The sequence below is a fragment of the Giraffa tippelskirchi genome, chromosome 5 (assembly GCF_054371585.1).
Source record: "Giraffa tippelskirchi isolate mGirTip1 chromosome 5, T2T-mGirTip1v1.2.pri, whole genome shotgun sequence".
NCBI classification, from domain to species: Eukaryota; Metazoa; Chordata; class Mammalia; order Artiodactyla; family Giraffidae; genus Giraffa; species Giraffa tippelskirchi.
In genome coordinates, this window is record NC_137279.1 from 22,631,389 (window position 1) to 22,651,191 (window position 19,803).

At 38.2% G+C, this 19,803-nt stretch overlaps 1 protein-coding gene across 12 annotated transcripts in view; it reads left to right on the plus strand.

Moving 5' to 3' along the window:
* COP1 (COP1 E3 ubiquitin ligase) overlaps positions 1-19,803 on the plus strand; it is a 218,880-nt gene that overhangs the window by 7,540 nt on the left and 191,537 nt on the right. For all 12 annotated transcript variants that reach the window (XM_081493670.1, XM_081493677.1, XM_081493674.1 and 9 more), the window contains exon 2: positions 16,025-16,084. In XM_081493670.1, the coding sequence (XP_081349796.1) occupies positions 16,025-16,084 (60 nt within the window). The remainder of the gene's footprint in view (positions 1-16,024; positions 16,085-19,803) is intronic.

The window sequence follows — 19,803 nt, forward strand, 5'->3', positions numbered from 1 at the left end:
TATTTTTCATTTTTATTTATGAGTGACATTGATCTATTGTTTTCATATAATGCACATATATATTTATTTTACGTATTTATATATGTTTTGATATCAGGGTTATTAGGGCTGTTGAAACATAATTACAGGCTAGGTAGCTTAAAAAGCAGAAAGTTATTTTCTCACAGTTTTAGAGGCTAGAAGTTCAAGATCAAGGTGTTGTCAGATTTGGGTTCTTCCCTCCTTGACTTGCTGATGGCCACCTCTTGTGTCTTCACATAGTTGTGCTTTGGTCTGTGTGTTGTCTGTATCCTAATCTCATGTAAGAACACCAGTCATATTGTGTTTAGGTCCTGCATATATGACCTTGCTTTACCGTAATTACCTCTTTAATGTCCAATCTCCAAATACAGTCTTCTGAGGTACTGAGGGTCAGGATTTCAATGTATGGATTTGGGAGAGGACACAGTCCAGCCCATCACATAGAATAATGCTGGATTTCTAAAAGGGGATGAGATTCTTGCCTGGAGAATCCCAGGGACTGGGGAGCCTGGTGGCTGCCGTCTGTGGGGTCACACAGAGTCGGACACGACTGAAGCGACTTAGCAGCAGCAGCAGCAGTTTCCCTTACTAATCCTGCACTAATTTTCATTCAGTTCCATATACTTTTTTTTAATCCTTTCCATTGTGATTGGAAGAATGGGTTACTTAGAAGTATTTTAATTTCTAAATGAGAATTCTCTGGATATCATTCTGTTATTGATTCCTAATACAATGTAGCTTTGTTCAGAGAATAGGATTTGTATGAATTCAGTCCTTTTAAATTTATTGACTTCTTTCATTTTCCACCGTAGGCTTTATCTTGGTTAATGTTCCATATGCATTTGAAAAAAATGAGTATTCTCCTGTGTGTAGACTGGTATATTCTGTAAATGTCAAGTTTGTTGATGTGTTAAGCTCTGTACACCCATACTGATTTTCTGTATACTTGTTATGTCAGTTACTGAAAGATGTGTTAAAATCTTTAAATGCCAGGTATAATTGTGGATTTTACTATGTTTCCTTGCAATTCTGTCAATTTTTGTTTCATGTATTTTGCAACTTTAGTAGTAGGGCACACACATTTAGAGTTGGTAGGTTGATCCCCTTATCATTTTGAAATGTCCTTGCGTATTACTGGGACTATTTGTTGGTCTGAAATCCATTTAGTCTGTTAACATAGTCTCTCCAACTTTATTTTCTTAAATGTTTACATGATATGTGTTTTTGTCCTTCACTACTTCTATGTCTGTTTCAAAGTAGGGTTCTTGTAGATAGCTTATGGTTGAGTCTTTTTTACTTACTATGACAATTTGCCTTTTAATTGGCTTGGTTAGACTTTTTGCATTTTGACATAATTATATGCTTGGTTTTATGTATACATCTTGCTTGTTCTTTGTTTCCTATTTGTCCTTTCTATTCTTCTATTCCTTTTCTCTCTTTTTTCCCCTTCTTTTCCTGGCTTCTTTTGGATTAATTGTGTATTTTTAAGATTTCTCTTTTGTTTCTACTGTTGACTTATTAGTAATACTTGTATGGGATATAGATATGTGTGTGTGTGTGTGTGTTTAGGGGGAAGTGCTTGCCCTAGGGTTTATAATACTCATTTTTAATTTTTTGTAGTCTGCCTTCAAATAATGTTATGTCACTTCATAAACAGTGTAAGAATTTTGTAATAGTTTGCCTCCATTCTGTAGGATCCATCCCAGTTACTCCCTCATGGCCAGAAGTGTGAGTTCTATGTGTGTGTGTGCACGCGTGCACACTCAGTTGTGTCTGACTCTTTATTATTCCATGGACTGTAGCCCACTAGGCTTCTCTGTGGAATTTTTCAGGCAAGAATACTGGAGTGGGTTGCCATTTCCTCCTCCAGGGTATCTTCCCCACCCAGGGACTGAACCCACATCTCTTGCGTCTCCTGCATTGGCAGGCAGATTCTTTACCACTGCACCACCTGGGAAGTTATAAGTTCTGTTTTCTTTTTCTAAAAAAAAAAAAAAAAATTGAAGTAAAATGAATACCGTATAAGATTCACCATTTAAAATGTACAATTCAGTACATTTACAGTGTTGTGCAGCCATCACCACTAGGAGTTGCCCTGCAGCATGTGGGATTTTAGTTTCCTTACCAGAGATCAAACTTGCGTTCCCTGCATTGAAAGGCAGATTCTCAACCACTGGACCACCATGGAAGTCCCCAAAGCAATATTTTTTCACAAGTTACTTTAAAAACTCCAGGTGGAAATATAAGGAGCACATTTCTACATGGCTATAAGGAACACATCTTCCACATGGCTGGGTGTTTCTTTATCCCGATGATGGGACTGATAGTATCAGGGCTTCTCTGGTGGCTCAGCTGATATAGAATCTGCCTGTGATGCCGGAGACTTGGGTTCAATCCCTGGGTTGGGAAGATCTGCAGGAGAAGGGATAGGCTACTCACTTCAGTATTCTTGGGCTTCCCTTGTGGCTCAGCTGGTTGAGAATCCACCTGCATTATGGGAGATGTGGGTTCAATCCCTGGGTTGGGAAGAGCCCCTGGAGAGGGGAAAGGCTACCCACTCCAGTATTCTGGCCTGGAGAATTCCATGGACTATATATATAGTCCATGGGGTTGCAAAGAGTGGGACAGGACTGAATCATTTTCACTTTCTTTCATTGTCTAATGAAACATACTAGGTATGGTATCTCCCCTGTGCATACTTTTGTAGCCCCTCCTGCATATGCATCTGTGTTTTTCTAATGTGTGAACTTGCTATCTTTTCTAGCTCATTGGCCTGTGATGGTGGTTTTTCTCAATTAATGACTAAAATATAACAGTTGCATCTTGTTGGTTTTGGCATGAAACGGTGTTTATTTTGCATCAATGATTTTCTGTCTCAGGAATTTGAAATTTAAAAAGAAAAACACTTGAATTGGCCTATTTTTAAAAAATATTGAAGTTCTTAAAGTAGTGCTAATGCTTGAAGGGCTATATGATTAACCCTTGAACAGCACAGGAGTTGGGATGCCCACCCTCTGCCCAGTCGAAAATCTACTTTAACTTAAGTCAACCCTTCATATCCACAGTCCCTCCACATCCGTGAATTCAACCAAATGGAGATTGTGTTGTACTGTAGTATTTATTATTGAAAAAAATCTGTGTGTAAGTGGACCCACATAATTCAAACCTGTGTTGTTCAAGGGTCAGTTGTATATTGCAAGCTGAGATATCCTTGAGATGCAGAAAAAGAAACGTTAGTCACATTAATAGCAGAGCTCTAGTGAAGATCTATATTCCATGTAAGTGCACTGAGGTCCCTAGATCCACCTTGAATCTAACACCAGATCCTGTGAGCCCTGGTGATGCTGTTTGCTATGAGACAGTTCTCTTAATTGTTCCACTTATAACTCACAAGCCTAATTGAAATTCTTCTCTAACTGTAAGCCTTTCGTGGTTAGAACTGCTACTCTGAGTAGTGGAATCTTGGGAGTGTGTGAATAAAATAAGATCCAGGAGGAAACTGAGAGTGTATTGGGGTGATTTCCTACTGGGAGGAATCAGTACTGACACTCTTTGGCCATATTTGCTTTCCTGATCCGTCTCCTTTTTTTAGAAGATTGCAGTGGACGAAACACCAGAGCTTGGCTCCCTTGCTTATCTTTTCATGCCTATCACTTGTTGTGTTAATCACGGTGTCCTTTTTTCCCCAGCTACATGGTCTCATTTAAAAAAAAACAAAACAAAAACTGCTCCTGAGGCTCTACCATAGCTATTTTGAATACCCTACCCTCCTCTTTTTTTTTTTTTTTTTAAGATTTCATTGTTAAATTACAGAGTGTAAAAATTTTGCCTTGTCTTTCTTTCCTTCTTTACCTTTCCTGTCCTGATTCAGAGAATCTTGTGATATAAGACAAAGTTAAACATGGAGATAGGAAAGGAATCTCTTTTATAAAATACAGGATAAGTTTAATCTCTATTAAAAGGGACATTTAAGTTTTCTAGGGCTTTGTATCATATCACATGAAGTTAGGGAGTGAGATGAATGGACAGAGGCTGGAACTTAACTGCTCCCTGTGAAGATTGGTACTTGGGATCTAGTGTTATCTGTATAGGTGTTAAAAAATGATTTGAGGTTATTATTATTTTCCTTTTCATTTATTTCCTTGTCTTTCAGTCCTGAATCCACTTAGGGCCAATTGAGAATGAAGGGTGGCTTGGGGGTGGTCACATAGCAGCTGGTTTAAGGGGAAGGAGGAAGCCAGGGAAGTGTCAAGTTTTGGACATTTCGAGGGGAAGGAAGAAACATTTCTGTGGCTGACTTTTGTTGGGTGTCTTTCACTCTTGAGGGATGTATATAAATTTCAAGATATTCAAAATAATTTTTTCCAAGATTTTCTAAATGCTGATAGTGATTTGAAATTTCATGGTCACAGTGATACATGTATTTGTTTCCTTTATCTTATGATGCCAAGGGCACTGGACTTGGAATTAAAAGCCCTGAGATTTAACTTTGGGCAAATGAATGTTTGAGGTTTTTTTTTTTTTTTTCATTTATAAATTGAGATGTAATGGTATCCCATTATAGGATTGTGAGGTTTAGATTATATAATACATGTATGAAGACACTGTAACTTATAAAATCACCGAAAGGAATCAGGTGGTATTTGCCAGGATTTCACGTTTGGTACCAAAATATGAAAGTGGTTCTTTGATCCTGTTAGGTAAGATAAGATGTAACCACTCCTTATTTTCCTGAATGACTCTTTAATTGTGCCTGGTTCTGATTATCTTGATAATGTCTTCTCGTATAATACTTAACATTTGAAAAATTGAATGCTTGGTTAGCTAGAATCAATGCTACTAGAATCAGTTGACAATTAGTGTTGGTATCAAAATATGTGTGGATTGAGCAATGACCTTATTATTATATCATTTATTATTATATCATTTGGTAAGTTTGGATGCTGGTTTTAAAGCAGATAATACATATAAAAGGAAGAGTATAAATAAGGCACTGATTGAAAATTTAACTTGAGAGTCAAACCAGTTGTCGTGAGACCCTTGCTTAACTGAGATGATGTGCATTATAAATACAAAAGAGTGAATTAAAAAGTAATTTTCTGTATCTGTATCTGTTCTGCTCTGTTTGTTTTTAATGTAGTTAAATGACACACATAACCTTTCGGCAAGCTTAAGGATTGTGCAGTATAATATCTACCTTTAGTTTTGGCAGCTGCTGTGAATCTATCTTCTTTAAAGATTCAACTGAAGATCATTATTTTAATAAACAATGGTAAGATGAAAAGTTCAGATAATCACTACTAGTGTGGTTCACTCCATGGTCTATCAGAAGTTTTGTGGTAAGGTTGCAAAATCAGATACCTACAATGGCCATCTAGTTTTCTCTGATTTCAGTATCCATTATGCTTATTTGTTCTTATGTCTTTTTCTTTATTTCTAAGTTTTCCTGAGTTCTTTAACTTCTTTTAAAATAAGTTTTTTTCCCTAATAATTGATTTCTGAGGTTACCTAATTGAGAATTTTCTTTATCTTTCAATGCTTTTGTAATTTTCTGTATTTCTTTTAGTCCATCTTAAAATATTAGGTTATAATTTCCATCTGTCTTCCTGTTTTCCTCTTGTGCTTGCATTGTTTGTTTCTAGGGATGGTATTATGCCCTATATTCAACTGTGAACTCTTCCTGCTGCTTATATTTTAGAGTGATTAAACATAAAATATATTTCATATTTATATTCATTGTTACCACTTTTAGAGCTCTTTTTGTCTTTGTGTATATTTGCTGTCTTTGTATTCCTTATTCCAATTCAGTTCAGTTCAGTTGCTTAGTTGTGTCGGACTCTGCGATCCCATGGACTGCAGCGTGCCAGGCTTCCCTGTCCATCACCAACTCCTAGAGCTTGCTCAGACTCATGTCCATCGAGTCGGTGATGCCATCCAATCTTTCGTCATCTGTTGTCCCCATCTCCTCCCGCCTTCAGTCTTTCCCAGCTTCAGGCTATTTTCCAGTGAGTCACTTCTTTGCATCAGGTGGCCAAAGTATTGGAGCTTCATCTTCAGCATCAGTCCTTCCGATGAACACTCAGGACTGATTTCCTTTACGATTGATTAATTTGATCTCCTTGCCGACTCTCAAGGATCTTCTCCAACACCACAGTTCAAAAGCATCAATTCTTCAGTGCTCAGCTTTCCTGATGGTCCAACTCTCACATCCATACATGGCTACTGAAAAAGCCATAGCTTTGACTATATAGACCTTTGTCGGCAAAGTAGCGTCTCTGCTTTTTAATATGCTGTCTAGGTTTGTCATAGCTTTTCTTCCAATGAGCAAGCATCTTTTAATTTCATGGCTGCAGTCACCATCTGCAGTGATTTTGGAGCCCAGGAAAATAAAGTCTGTCACTGTTTCCATATCTGTTTGCCATGAAGCAATGGGACCGGATGCCATGATTTTAGTTTTTTGAATATTGAGTTTTAAGCCAGCTTTTTCACTCTCCTCTTTCACTTTCATTAGGAGTCTCTTTAGTTCCTCTTCGCTTTCTGCCATAAGTGTGGTGTCATCTGCATATCTGAGGTTATTGATATTTCTCCTGACAATCTGGATTCCAGCTTGTGCCTCATAGAAGTTAATGTGAATATATCAGGTAGTGAAGTCTGTATGCAATGAATTCTCTAAGTTATTTATTTGTTTATTTTGGAAATTACTTGTTTTGTCTTTATATTTGAATTTTTTTTTTTTTGTGCTGGATATGAAATTCCAAGTTTAAAGTTTTTTTTTTTCTTTCAGTATTTTGAAGATATCAGTCCATTGTCTTTTGCTATATAGTTTTTTTTAAAAACCATTAAAAAGTTGAAGTATAGTTAATTTACAATGTTTTAGTATCAGGTGTACAGCGAAGTGATTCACTTATACATATATGTATCCTTTTTCAGATTCTTTCCCATATTAGGTTATTATAAGATATGGATTATAATTCCTTGTGCTATACTGACTGTTCTTGTTGTACCTGTTTTATATATAATAGTTTGTATCTGCTAATTCCAGACTCCTAGTTTATCTTGCTTGGTTCACCCCGGCCCCTTCCCTGCTATCCCCTTTAATAATTGTAAGTTTGTTTTCTGTCTATGAGTCTGTTTTATGCTTTGCAAATAAGTTTATTTGTAGCATTTTTTTTAAATTCCACATGTAAGTGGTATCATAGGATATTTGTCTTTCTCTCACTTACTTCACTTAATATGATAATCTCTAGGTATGTCCATGTTGCTGCAAATGGCATTATTTCATTCTTTTTTATGGCTGAGTAATATTCTACTGCGTATATATACCACATCTTCATCTATTCATCTGTTGATGGGCATTTGGATTGTTTCCATGACTTCAGTTCAGTTCAGTTCAGTTGCTCAGTCGTGTCTGACTCTTTGTGACCCCCTGATATGCAGCACGCCAGGCTTCCTTGTCCGTGACCAGTTCCCAGAGTCTACCCAAACCCATGTCCATCGAGTCGGTGATGCCATCCAGCCATCTCATCCTCTGTTGTCCCCTTCTCCTGCCCCCAGTCCTTCCCAGCATTAAGGTCTTTTCCATTGAGTCAACTCTTCGCATGAGGTGGCCAAAGTATTGGAGTTTCAGCTTCAACATCAGTCCTTCCAATGAACACCCAGGACTAATCTCCTTTAGGATGGACTGGTTGGATCTTCTTCCAGTCCAAGGGACTCTCAAGAGTCTTCTCCAACACCACAGTTCAAAAGCATCAATTCTTCGGCGCTCAGCTTTCCTCACCATCCAACTCTCACATCCATACATGACTACTGGAAAAACCATAGCTTTGACTAGATGGACTTTTGTTGGCAGGGTAATGTCTCTGCTTTTAAATATGCTATCTAGGTTGGTCATAACCTTCCTTCCAAGGAGTAAGTGTCTTTTAATTTCATGGCTGCAATCACCATCAGCAGTGATTTTGGAGCCCAAAAATATAAAACCTGACACTGTTTCCACTGTTTCCCCATCTATTTCCCATGAAGTGATGGGACCAGATGCCATAATCTTAGTTTTCTGAATGTTGAGCTTTAGACCAACTTTTTCACTCTCCTCTTGCACTTTCATCAAGAGGCTCTTTAGTTCTTCTTCACTTTCTGCCATAAGGGTGGTGTCATCTGCATATCTGAGGTTATTGATATTTCTCCTGGCAATCTTGATTCCAGCTTGTGTTTCTTCCAGCCCAGCGTTTCTCATGATGTACTCTGCATAGAAGTTAAATAAGCAGGGTGACAATATACAGCCTTGATGTACTCTTTTTCCTATTTGGAACCAGTCTGTTGTTCCATGTCCAGTTCTAACTGTTGCTTCCTGACCTGCATACAGGTTTCTCAAGAGATGGTCTGATATTCCCATCTCTTTCAGAATTTTCCAAGGTTTATTGTGATCCGCACAGTCAAAGGCTTTGGCGTAGTCAATAAAGCAGAAATAGATGTTTTTCTGGAACTCTCTTGCTTTTTCGATGATCCAGTGGATGTTGGCAATTTGATCTCTGGTTCCTCTGCCTTTTCTAAAACCAGCTTGAACATCTGGAAGTTCATGGTTCACGTATTGCTGAAGCCTGGCTTGGAGAATTTTGAACATTACTTTACTAGCGTGTGAGATGAGTGCAATTGTGCGATAGTTTGAGCATTCTTTGGCATTGCCTCTCTTAGGGATTGGAATGAAAACTGACCTTTTCCAGTCCTGTGGCCACTGCTGGGTTTTCCAGATTTGCTGGCATTCGAGTGCAGCATTTTCACAGCATCATCTTTGAGGATTTGAGATAGCTCAACTGGAATTCCATCACCTCCACTAGCTTTGTTCGTAGCTATTGTAAATAGTCCTACTGTAAAAATTGGGGTGTATATATCTTTTTGAATTAGAGTTTTATCTGAATATGTGCCCGGGAGTGGGATTGTTGTAGCTATTTTTAGTTTTTAAGGAACTTTCAGACTGTTTACCATAGTGGCTGCAAAATTTACATTCCCACCTACAGTGTAGGAGAGTTCTTTTATCTCTGCACTCTCTCCAGCATTTATTATTTGTGAACTGTTTAATGATGGCCATTCTGACTGGTGTGATACCTCATTCTGACTGGTGTGATACCTCATAGTAGTTCTGATTTGCATTTCTCTTAATAATTAGCAGTATTGAGCATATTTTCATCTTTTCATGTGCCTGTTGGCCACCTGTATGTCTTCTTTGGAGAAATGTCTATTTAGGTCTTCTGCCCATTTTTAAATTTTTTTAAAAAATATTGAATTGCAGGAGTTGTCTATTTTGGAAATTAATCCCCTGTCAATAGCATTGTTTGCATTTATTTTCTTCTAGTCTGTAGGTTGTCTTTTCATTTTGTATGGTTTCCTTTGCTGTGCAAAACCATGTAAGTTTGACTTAAGTCTAATTTCTTTATTCTTGTTTTGACTTTCAGTTTTTCTCAGAGACAGATCCAAAAAAATCTTGCTACAGTTTATGTCAAAGAGTGTTCTGCTTGTGTTTTCCTTTAAGAGTTTTTTAGTATTCTGTCTCACATTTAGGTCTTTAATCCATTTTAAGTTTATTTATAGTGTTTAATTATAGGGTTATTTATAGTTTGTTTATAGTGTTAGAGAATATTCTGCTTTCATTCTTTCACATGTACAGTTTTCTCAGCAACAGTTATTGAAGAGACTGTAGTCTCTTCTCCAGGTAGTATTTTTTCCATTGTATGTTCTTACCTCCTTTGTCATGGATTGAATGATCATAAGTTCGTGGGTTTATTTCTGGGCCTTCTGTCCTGTTTCATTGATCTGTATGCCTGTTTTAGTGCCAGTACCATACTGTTTTGATTACTGTAGCTATATAGTATAGTCTGAAGTCAGACAGTATGAGTCCTCCAGGTCCGTTCTTCTTTCTCAAGATTGTTTTGGCCATTTAGGGTCTTTTGTGTTTCCATACAAACGTAAATTTTTTTCTATGAAAAATGTCATTGATAATTTAATAGGGGTTTGCATTGAATCTATAGATCGTCTTGAGTAGTATGGTCATTTTAACCATATTCTCCATCTTGGAGAAGTGGCTCTTTGTAGAAAATGTCTTGTGCCCTCCCTTCTTGTCACTGGGTCCCAGGTAGTGTCTGACCCACCTTTGCAGACTTGGTCTGTGGAACTATAGTTTTCTTGTTTCTGGTGTCTGCCCCCTGTAGGGTGAGGCTGGTGTAGAGGCTTGTGTTCCTTCCTGGTGGGAGGGTCCAGTGCCTGACCTCTGGTGGGTAGAACTGGGTCTTGGCCCTCTGTTAGCAGTGCAGCATCTAGGGGTGTGTCTAGAGGCAGCTGTGCCCTTAGGAAGTCTTAGGCAGCTTTTCTGCTGATGGTGGGCCTGTGTCCCCACCAAGTTTGCTGTTTGGCCTGAGGAACCCCAGCCCTGGAGTTGACGGACGTTAAACAGGGCCAGATCTTGATGTCAGAATGCCAGAGCCTCCAGGAGCGCTCTTGGAAATGAGTGCGCCCTGATAAAAATGCCAACAGTGTGTATGTCCCCAGGGTGGGCTGCTGCCACCTCCTGCTTCTCCCGAAGACCCTGTGAAGCCAGCAGGTTGGTCTGGCCCAGGCTCCTGTCAGATTATTGCTTTTACCCTTGGTCCCGTTGGGTGTATGATTTTGTGTGCACCCTTTGAGAGTGATGTCTGTATTTCCCCCAGTCTTGTGGAGCTCCTGCAGTCAAGCCCTGCTGGCCTTCAAAGCCAAATCCTGGGGGGGCTCTTCTTCCTGGTGCTGGACCCCCGAGCTGCAGGGGCTGAAATGGGGCTCAGAACTCTCACTCCTCTTGTGGGAGACCTTCTGTTATATAATTAGTCTCCAGTTTGTGGGTCACCCACCTGGGAGGAATGGGATTTGATTATATTGCAAATCTGTCCCTCCTAACGGTCTCAATGTGGTTCCTTCTTTATGTCTTTAGTTGTAGATTTTTTTTTTTTTCTGGTAGATTTCACTCATTTTCAGTGATAATTGTTCTGCATATTGTTGTGATTTTGGTGTGCACGTGAGACGAGGTGAGCTCAGTGTCTTTCACCTTGGGAACATGTGACTAGTATTCAGCAGTGAATCTGATGAGAATACTATGTAGATTTTTTTAGGATTTTCTTCTTGTGGCTCCTTCTTCGGAGAAGGCAATGGCACCCCACTCCAGTACTCTTGCCTGGAAAATCCCATGGATGGAGGAGCCTGGTAGGCTGCAGTCTGTGGAGTCCCAAAGAGTCGGACATGACTGAGCGACTTCACTTTCACTTTTCACTTTCATGCATTGGAGAAGGAAATGGCAACCCACTCCAGTGTTCTTACCTGGAAAATCCCAGGGACGGCGGAGCCTGGTGGGCTACCGTCTGTGGGGTCTCACAGAGTCGGACACGACTGAAGTGACTTAGCAGTAGCAGCAGCAACTCCTTCTTGGGTGTCCTGCCCTGTCAATTCTTTCCTCTTTATCCTTCCAGCAAGATTGTGGTGCTCTGCTTGTGTTCTCCCTCCTTGGGCCTGTGGAACTTTCTTTTTAAGGCAACAAGCTAAATCTGTGATAGCGTTCATTTCATTTGTCCACTTTCCTCAGAAATCTCAGTACTGTGTTGCTTAGTGTCCGGTGTCTAAAAGCAGTTGGTTTATTTATTCTCCCTGCTCTCCACCCTGCCCCCAACCCCCCCCCCCCATGGCCGGCCAGTTTCTAAGTGTGTATAGTAAGAGGGTAAGTCTGCTTCATTTAAATTTTGACCTCAAGTCCAGAGTGAACAAATGGTGTTTCACCTTATTCATTAACCAGCCCAAGGCTCCTCTTTTGCTTTGTTTCACTTTGTCATATTCTTTGATTCTAATTTTTCCTTCATTTATTCTTTGGTGTATTTGAAAATTGGGTTATGTGTTGTAGATGATGGAATTAAAAAAAAATTTTTGGAGGTAGCTGTAGTTTCATACTGGTATGTCAACAGAGGAAAAGCCTGCCTCAACAGATTAGAATTTGGTGAATTAGACATGTTTAGCAACATTCTGAAAGCTGGAGTCAGTGTAGGTGATCTGACTGAATGTAAACTTGGCTTACAGTCCCAGGAACAACAGCTTTTAGTTCCACTATGAATTCTCTTAGTGAATGATAGTTCACCACAGAAGTAGACAGTATTACCTGGAAAAATCTGCATATCAGTGACTTAGTCAAAAAGTGATTCAGAACAGTTAAACCCTGAAGAATGAGAATTTGTTGGAAAACCTAATTATGTGTGTGTTTTCCACAAGAGTGATGTATGATAAAACTTAAATCTGAAAAGCTTTTTAGAAAAGGATAAAATTCCTAACTGATAAAGAAGTATTTAGTTTAATTAGCAGAATTGTTTCTTTTTTAGTTGCATATAATGGTACGTCTTACTATTGATGTCATTTTTAGATTCTGTTGAATAAGGTATTATATTCCTCTCCCTACTTAATTTCTTATTTTCCTAACCTCTTCTCTTGGTTTTCAATTGTGATTTATGTATGTTTTTGAATATATGTATACCTGTGAAACATATTTTTTGTGTTTTAATTTTATGTGAATCATATTGTGTCACAGATCTTATTTTCATTTCTGTTTTCACTTGACAAAATATCCAGTCATGTACCTTTGATTCATTCCTTTTGACTACTGTTTCATGGTGTTTTCTAGTATATATCTAAGCACATTTTTATTTCTCCATTCTAGTAATTTTGATCGTTAAGGCTGCCTCTAATTCCCTACTGTAAGTATCCAGTTTGTGGCAAGTATCCTCAAAGGTATTCCCTATTGACCGATGTGGTGTTTCTCTCTTAGCTCTGTACACACATACACACACACACAAATGTAAACACATGTATATATGTATTTACATATATGTACACACATGTATATATGTATTTACAGATATGCACACATGCTGAATGTGTATATTTTTATATTTTGTACTTACGTACAGATCACATATATGAAATGATATGTAATAAATATATGAAAATTCAATGTAGGTTGCTTTGCCAGATGTCTCTTCATGAAAATTCTTGTTTTTCCATATCCTCCCTAATATACTTGGTATTCTAATTTTCTAATAATTTAGTGAAGTTAACATGTTCTTTTGTCATCTTAATTTGCATATTTTGATTACTACTGAGTCAGAACATCTTTCTATATACTTGAAAAGTAGTGTGTCTTCCCTTCCTGTGAATTAGGAATTGATATCCTTTCCCATTTTTTCTGTTGGAATTTCTGTGTTGATTTATAAGAATTGCTTGTTTTATAGTGGTACAGGAGGCATGAATGGTCACAGCAGGGGCTTTAATCCATTTGTGATTTCTTCCTTGTTTTTGATGTTGCCACTGTGTCAGATGTCCATAAAAAGTTTGAGAGGATCCATAAACATTTTGGGGGGGTCTGTATAAAGATTTGGGGGCTGCATAAAATTTCAGATATCAGTATAATGTTTAGCTTGTCTACCAGTTCATATACTTGCTATGTTTGTACTTATGCTTAGGTCTTCTAGCTCATTGTCTTTGAATGCTGTTGATAGGCAGAGTAGGAGGAATTCTAAGCTGTTTGTTTACATTTTTTCCCAAAACCTACCCTGGGTGTGTTTTTGCCCTTTGAAATTGGGAAGAGCTGAGAGTTGGGAATTCCCTGACAGTCCAGGGGTTAGGACTCTATGCTTCCATCGCAGGAGCCACAGTTTGCTCTCTGGTCAGGGAACTAAGATCCTGCTTGCCGCGTAGCATGACCAAGAGAAAAGAAAAAAAAAAAAATGGGAAAAAGAAACAAAAGAAAAATCAAAGAAAGAAAAAAGGAGAAAAGAAAAGGTGACCAGGGAAATCAAGGAATAAGTGGTAGTTATGAAAAAGGGTAGAGCACAAGCGATTTGAAGAGTCCAGGCTTAGGGGCTGATGTAGACCCGAAGAGATCTGTATAAACAAAAGGAATATCTGTTCTTCAAAGTCATTCTATAATTCTTTGACTCAGCCTTTTCTAAGATTAAGAGAATTACTCTCAACTCTTCCTTTTTCTTACTAATAAAACTATATGGTCCACTCAAGAAAGATAATTTTCACTCTTTTTGGAGTTTGAATGCTAAGAGATGGGCTTAGAAAACTGGAAGATGAAAAGTAGAATATGATTCATAATAGTTAGGTAATCTTAACAATCGTGAGGTTTGAAGTATTCAAAATGTTAAAATTTTGGGACTTTCCTGGTGGTACAGTGGATAAGAGTCAGCCTACCAATGCAGGAGACATGGGTTTGATCCCTAGTCCAGGAAGATTCCGCATACTGTGGAGCTACTGGGCCTGCCTGCCACAACTACTAAGCCCGCACTCCAGAGCCTGTGCTCTGCAAGAAGAGAAGCCACCACAGTGAGAAGTCCATGTGCAGCCATGAAGACCCTAATTAATTAATTAATTAAAAAAATTTAAAATTCTGAAAGCTATATTCTGTTCATATATAATTAAGTAAATATTCCTATCTGTAAAAAAAAAAAATGGCCTTAAGATACCTGCTTGAGCACCCAGTGACCAGCTGTACCAGTGTAAAATAAAAGTTGTCTATCCCAGATCTGCTCTTCAGCATCCTTCAGTCACAGACTGGGATCACAGAGCCCCTTGGTCAGCTCATCCATGTGTCCTCAGGAGGGACTCCCACCCCTCTTCCTTCTTCTTCAGATGGGAGTAAGATGAACTTCATTCCAAAAGAAGAACTACCAAATCCGCACGTTTAAGAGATTTCTCCTTCTTCTGAGTCTGGGACAGTAAAGACTTGGCAAATCCAGTGCAGTCTATGCCAGGATACTATAGGTGATGAAACACTGAGCTTGTGCAACATTGAGACTTTATAACTTACTTAAAACCTCACATTCTAAGATGGTACTTATGCCCAGGAAACTTTTCTTGAAGGGAATGGATAAATTTTCATTTACAGTTTAATTGTCACGTATCATCAATAAGGACTGGATTTGTATACCAGTAGCAGAAAAATCAATAAATATTGGCTTAAGCAAGTGAGGATTTGGTTTTCTCATGTAATGTGGAGTCCAAAGAGAGACAATTCATGGCTGATGCAACTGCTGAAGGATGTTACCAAGGAACTCATATCCTGTCTTCTTAGCCTATGGTTGTTGTCTTTATGATCACAAGATGGCTGTTGTATCTCTGGAGACTTCATGGAGTTTTTGGAAGGAAGAATGGGAAAGGATAAAGGGAAATTGCTTTTTGTAAGGCTTTGCATTTTTTTGGTAGACTGTATCCTCTCAAGAGATTGCTATCCAGCTTTCTTTGGCCAGAACATGTGGCATAGTTGGTGTGACTTGATATTTAACTTATCGTATGTGAAAGTAGTGTAGAATAGTGGTTGAGAACATGCACCTGAGTTAGAAAATTTGGCTGTGTTACTTCCTAGCTCTGTGACTTTAACATCACTTGTGTCGATTTCCTTATCTATAAAGTGAGTCTAATAATAGGTACCTGTGCTGTTGAAAGGATTAAGTGAGTTAATATATGTCATTATATAAGTGGACATGCATAGCTTGTGTTAACTATTAGTTATCATTAGCATCTTCACTGCCTGGAAGAGTTACTGAAATTGTAACTGTAAATTTATCACTCAGTTTTCTGTGAGATAGAAAATAAAAGAGCATTTAGATGAGTAGGTCTTGTATAGTCTCGTACCAGGGATGATCGAAAAGATAGTAGAACTTACTCTTGTGATTGCATTACACTGTGAAAAGTTACGGGCAAGTTAAAATATTGGGATCAGTTAAATTATTCATTTAATTCATCTTAGAACTTGATGGCCCACAAATTATCATTTTACCAGCAATCCACTAAAGTTCATTCAGCCCAATAGAAATTTCATCTCTCATCAGTAAAAAGTTTGAAGATTTACTGTGTACTGAAATATGATTTTGTTGATACTGTTATGACTTTTTCCAATTTGTAATTACTTAAAAAATGTATTAATTATTTTTCTATTTGTTTTTAGCCCCATCTGCTTTGATATGATTGAGGAAGCATACATGACGAAGTGTGGTCACAGCTTTTGGTAAGATGATTTTATTTAGTGGAATTGTCTTCGGGCAGTTTTTAACTTGTGTGTAAATGTAGCCAGTGAGAAGTTGCATTTTTATAGTTACTGTTGGTTATTTTGAATCATATTTCCTTGACTGATACGCCTTTTTAGGTTTGAGGCCTCAAGGCAAATGTGGTTAGTGGTGTAGTTTCTGTGAAATACTTTGATTTACCATGAAATCAAATATGAAATTATGTTTAAGAGACTTCTGGGTTTATTAATTGTTTGAAGAGCTTTGACTGCTGTTTTAGGAAACTGGAGGGTGCTGGGTATCAGAATGAAGCATGAAACACCTTTACCTCACTCATGGGGGTCAGATGTGAGGGTCATTAAGGCAGGCTAGCAGGTCATTAAAAAAGGATGTTAGAGGATTAAAAAGTTCTGGTCCTTTAACACTGTGCTCAGTGCTGTCTTTAGGTTATATGTCACATAAATTTGTGTATTTTGAAAGAGTTTCAGTTGTGGTGAAATACGCATATCATAGAATTTACCAGCTTAACCATTTTAAGTGAGAAATGTTGAACATTGTTCACACTGTGTGCAGTCAATCTCCAGAATGTTTTCATCTTGCGAAACAGAAACTATCCTTATTAACAAGTCCCCATATCCCTCTTCCCCCAAGCTCTGCCAGTCACCATTCTATCTGTGATTTTTGACTACTCTGGATACCTCATATAAGTGAAATCAACCAGTATCTGTTTTTTGTGACTGGCTCATTTCACTCAGTATAGTGTGCCCCGGTTTCATCCATGTTGTGGCATGTGTCACAGTTTCCTTCCTTTTTGAGGCTGAATGACATTTAACTGCATGTACAGTTGGCCCTACATGTCTGCAGGTTCAGCATCTGTGGGTTCAACCAACTAGGGTTCAGAAGTATTAAAAAAAAAAAAAAAAACTCCCAAAAATTCTAAAAAGAGAAACTTGAATTTGCAGTTCACTGGCAACTATTTCCATAGTATTTACATCATATTAGATATTATAAGTGATCTAGAGATGATTTAAAGTATACAGGAGGATGTGCAGTAAGCTATATGCTAATACTGTGCTATTTTGTAAAAGGGACTTGAGCATCCTTGGATTTTGGATCCATGGAGGTCCTGGAAGCAATTCCCTGTGGATACCGAGGGATGACTGCATATATCATACTTTGTGTGTTCATCTCTCTGTGGACACTGGCGTTGCTTTCATCTGTTGGAACTATGGTTAATAATGCCGCTTTAAATACTGATGTATAAATAGCTTTTTGAAATCCTGCTTTCAGTTCTTTCAGGTGTTTATCTTGAAGTAGAATTGCTGAATCATGTGATAAATCTGTGTTTAATCTTCTGTAGAACCTCCATACTGTTTTTCCTGCCTGCAGTACAATTTTACATTCCCATCAGCAGTGCACAAGGGTTCCAGTTTGTCCTCATCCTTTCCAGTACTTGTTATTTTCTGGTTTGGTTCTTTTTAAATAGTGGTCATCCTAATGAGGGTGTAATTTCTGTATGTTTAATTCCTTTAGTTTATTTATTTGCCTGTTTGATTTGGGGTGATACATTCTACTTGTAATCATCTCCCTAAATTATTTACATTGTTTATTCAATATTTCTGTTGTGTTCTAATACACCCAACAGGTATACCTGCTGCTTTAACAACCCAGTAGCAACCGTTTTGCTCACAGTTGTAGCAAACAAAAATGTCTCCAGCCATTGCCAAGATATCCCTTAGGAGACAAAATTGCCCTTAGTTGAGCATCCTGTTGTAAAGCTAAAAGAGCAAGGTCTTAAGTCGATGGACCAGGAATCTAGTTCTGGGTTCTGGGTCTAAAATTTACCTTTGTCAAGTCGTTCAGCCTATCTCTGCTGCTACTCTCCAACCCTCAATCCCCCTTGTCTTCATGTCCTGTCACGTCTTCTTTAACAGATCTGAAAGTGAAGTGTGAAACAGGTTGTAAAGTGAGGTTTTCATTTTTCCTAACTGCCCTCCTCTAACTTATAATTTACTGTGGCATTTAAAAAAAAGCTTAAGAGTCTGCTAAATCAGGTCAGAGATCTTGTTTCACTAAGTTGTGAAATATAGTAAATTACTGATTGACTTTATAACTAGGCAGTCCTAGCCTTTTCAGTGAGTCCTGTAATCTTCATGGTATGTCTTTAGGTCATTGTTGGGAAACCCCATTGGTTTCTTAAATACCCTTTTTATCTTTCAAATAAAAATAAAGTTTAGATCCTTGTTACAGTTCAAGTTACTGTGTTACACTCTGATGTGATTATGTTTTAAAATACCTACCAGAGAGCAGGTTTTGGTAGGATAGAGATAATAACATTGGAAGGAGCCAATAAACCTGGAGTCTGACAGTCCCAGTCCCAGGCTTGATAAACTATGAAATATTTTGTGGTGGTGGTGGTTTAGTTGCTAAGTCGTGTCCGACTCTTGCAATCCCATGGACAGAGGAGCCTGGCAGGCTACAGTCCATGGAATTCTCCAGGCGAGAATACTAGAGTGGGTTGCCATTTCCTTCTCCAGGGGGTCTTCCCAACCCAGGAATTGAACCTAGGTATCCTGCATTGTAGGCAGATTCTTTACCAACTGAGCTACAAGGGAAGCCCCTAAATATTTTGTACTTTTGTTTAAAGCAAAAGCTAATAATTATTTACCTTATCTCTTATGTGAGGCCTATGGAACTTTAGTCACGAACAGTAGCCTATTGTATCAACTCTCTGCTAACTTGAACCCTGGGGCTGGTAACCTGGAGTCAAGCTGTATGCTACTTCAAGGCTCAATCCAGATTATTAACACTGAATCAGATTGACCACATTAACTGTTTATCCTTGGTCCCACTTATAAATGATAAGTCTTTACTGGTAACATGTTGGAGACCATATAGCAGGAAGTTCTTTCTCTTTATTCGTTCCCACTTCACAGTGAATCTGCTATTACTATTAGCTATAGTCTAACTTAAACTCAGTGATATCATTTTAAAAAACTGGCTTCTGTATGATATAGAGATAAGGCTTGTTCTTTCTCTTTCCCCCTTGCAGTTTCCAGGTTGTCCCCTGTCCCCTGCTTCTCTGACCTCATGTATATCAATTGCTGATTTACTATTTTGCTTTATTACAAATTAGTTATAATTAATAGGGTCCCTCAGTGTTGTCATCACAGCATACTTCTGATCAAATCTAAGGGTCAGTTTGTCTGTTGGGACTTTTGACTAATCCACTGTCTTGTACTTGACTAGTACCAGGTTGTTACATACAACCACTGGTACTGATCTGTTCTTTCTGTACCCCCTTCTTTTTTGAGAATTTTCTAATTACTCAGTTTTCTTTATCTATTCATCCCTGTTGACTCAGACAGAAAAATCTATTATATTTTGTAGGTAGGTAAGCACTTAATAGGAGAAACAGAACAACTATATACATCTGTGGAGAAATAGTCATTCTTTGTGATCAGATCTACACTTATTAGGGAACACAGGTACCCATCTATGTCAGCACACTGTGGTACTAAGTTTTTTTAAGAGTTGCAGTGTGAGTAGCTATTGAAAGCTTCTCAGGTGGACCCCAAATATATATATCCTTCTTATCTCTTTATGCTCACCTATATTGATTGCTAGTTTAGGTACTTTCTCTTCTTTTGGAATCCAAAACATTGCATTTGGACTTGGGATGGTCGGGTAGATAGATGAATGAGAATGAATTAGAGTTACT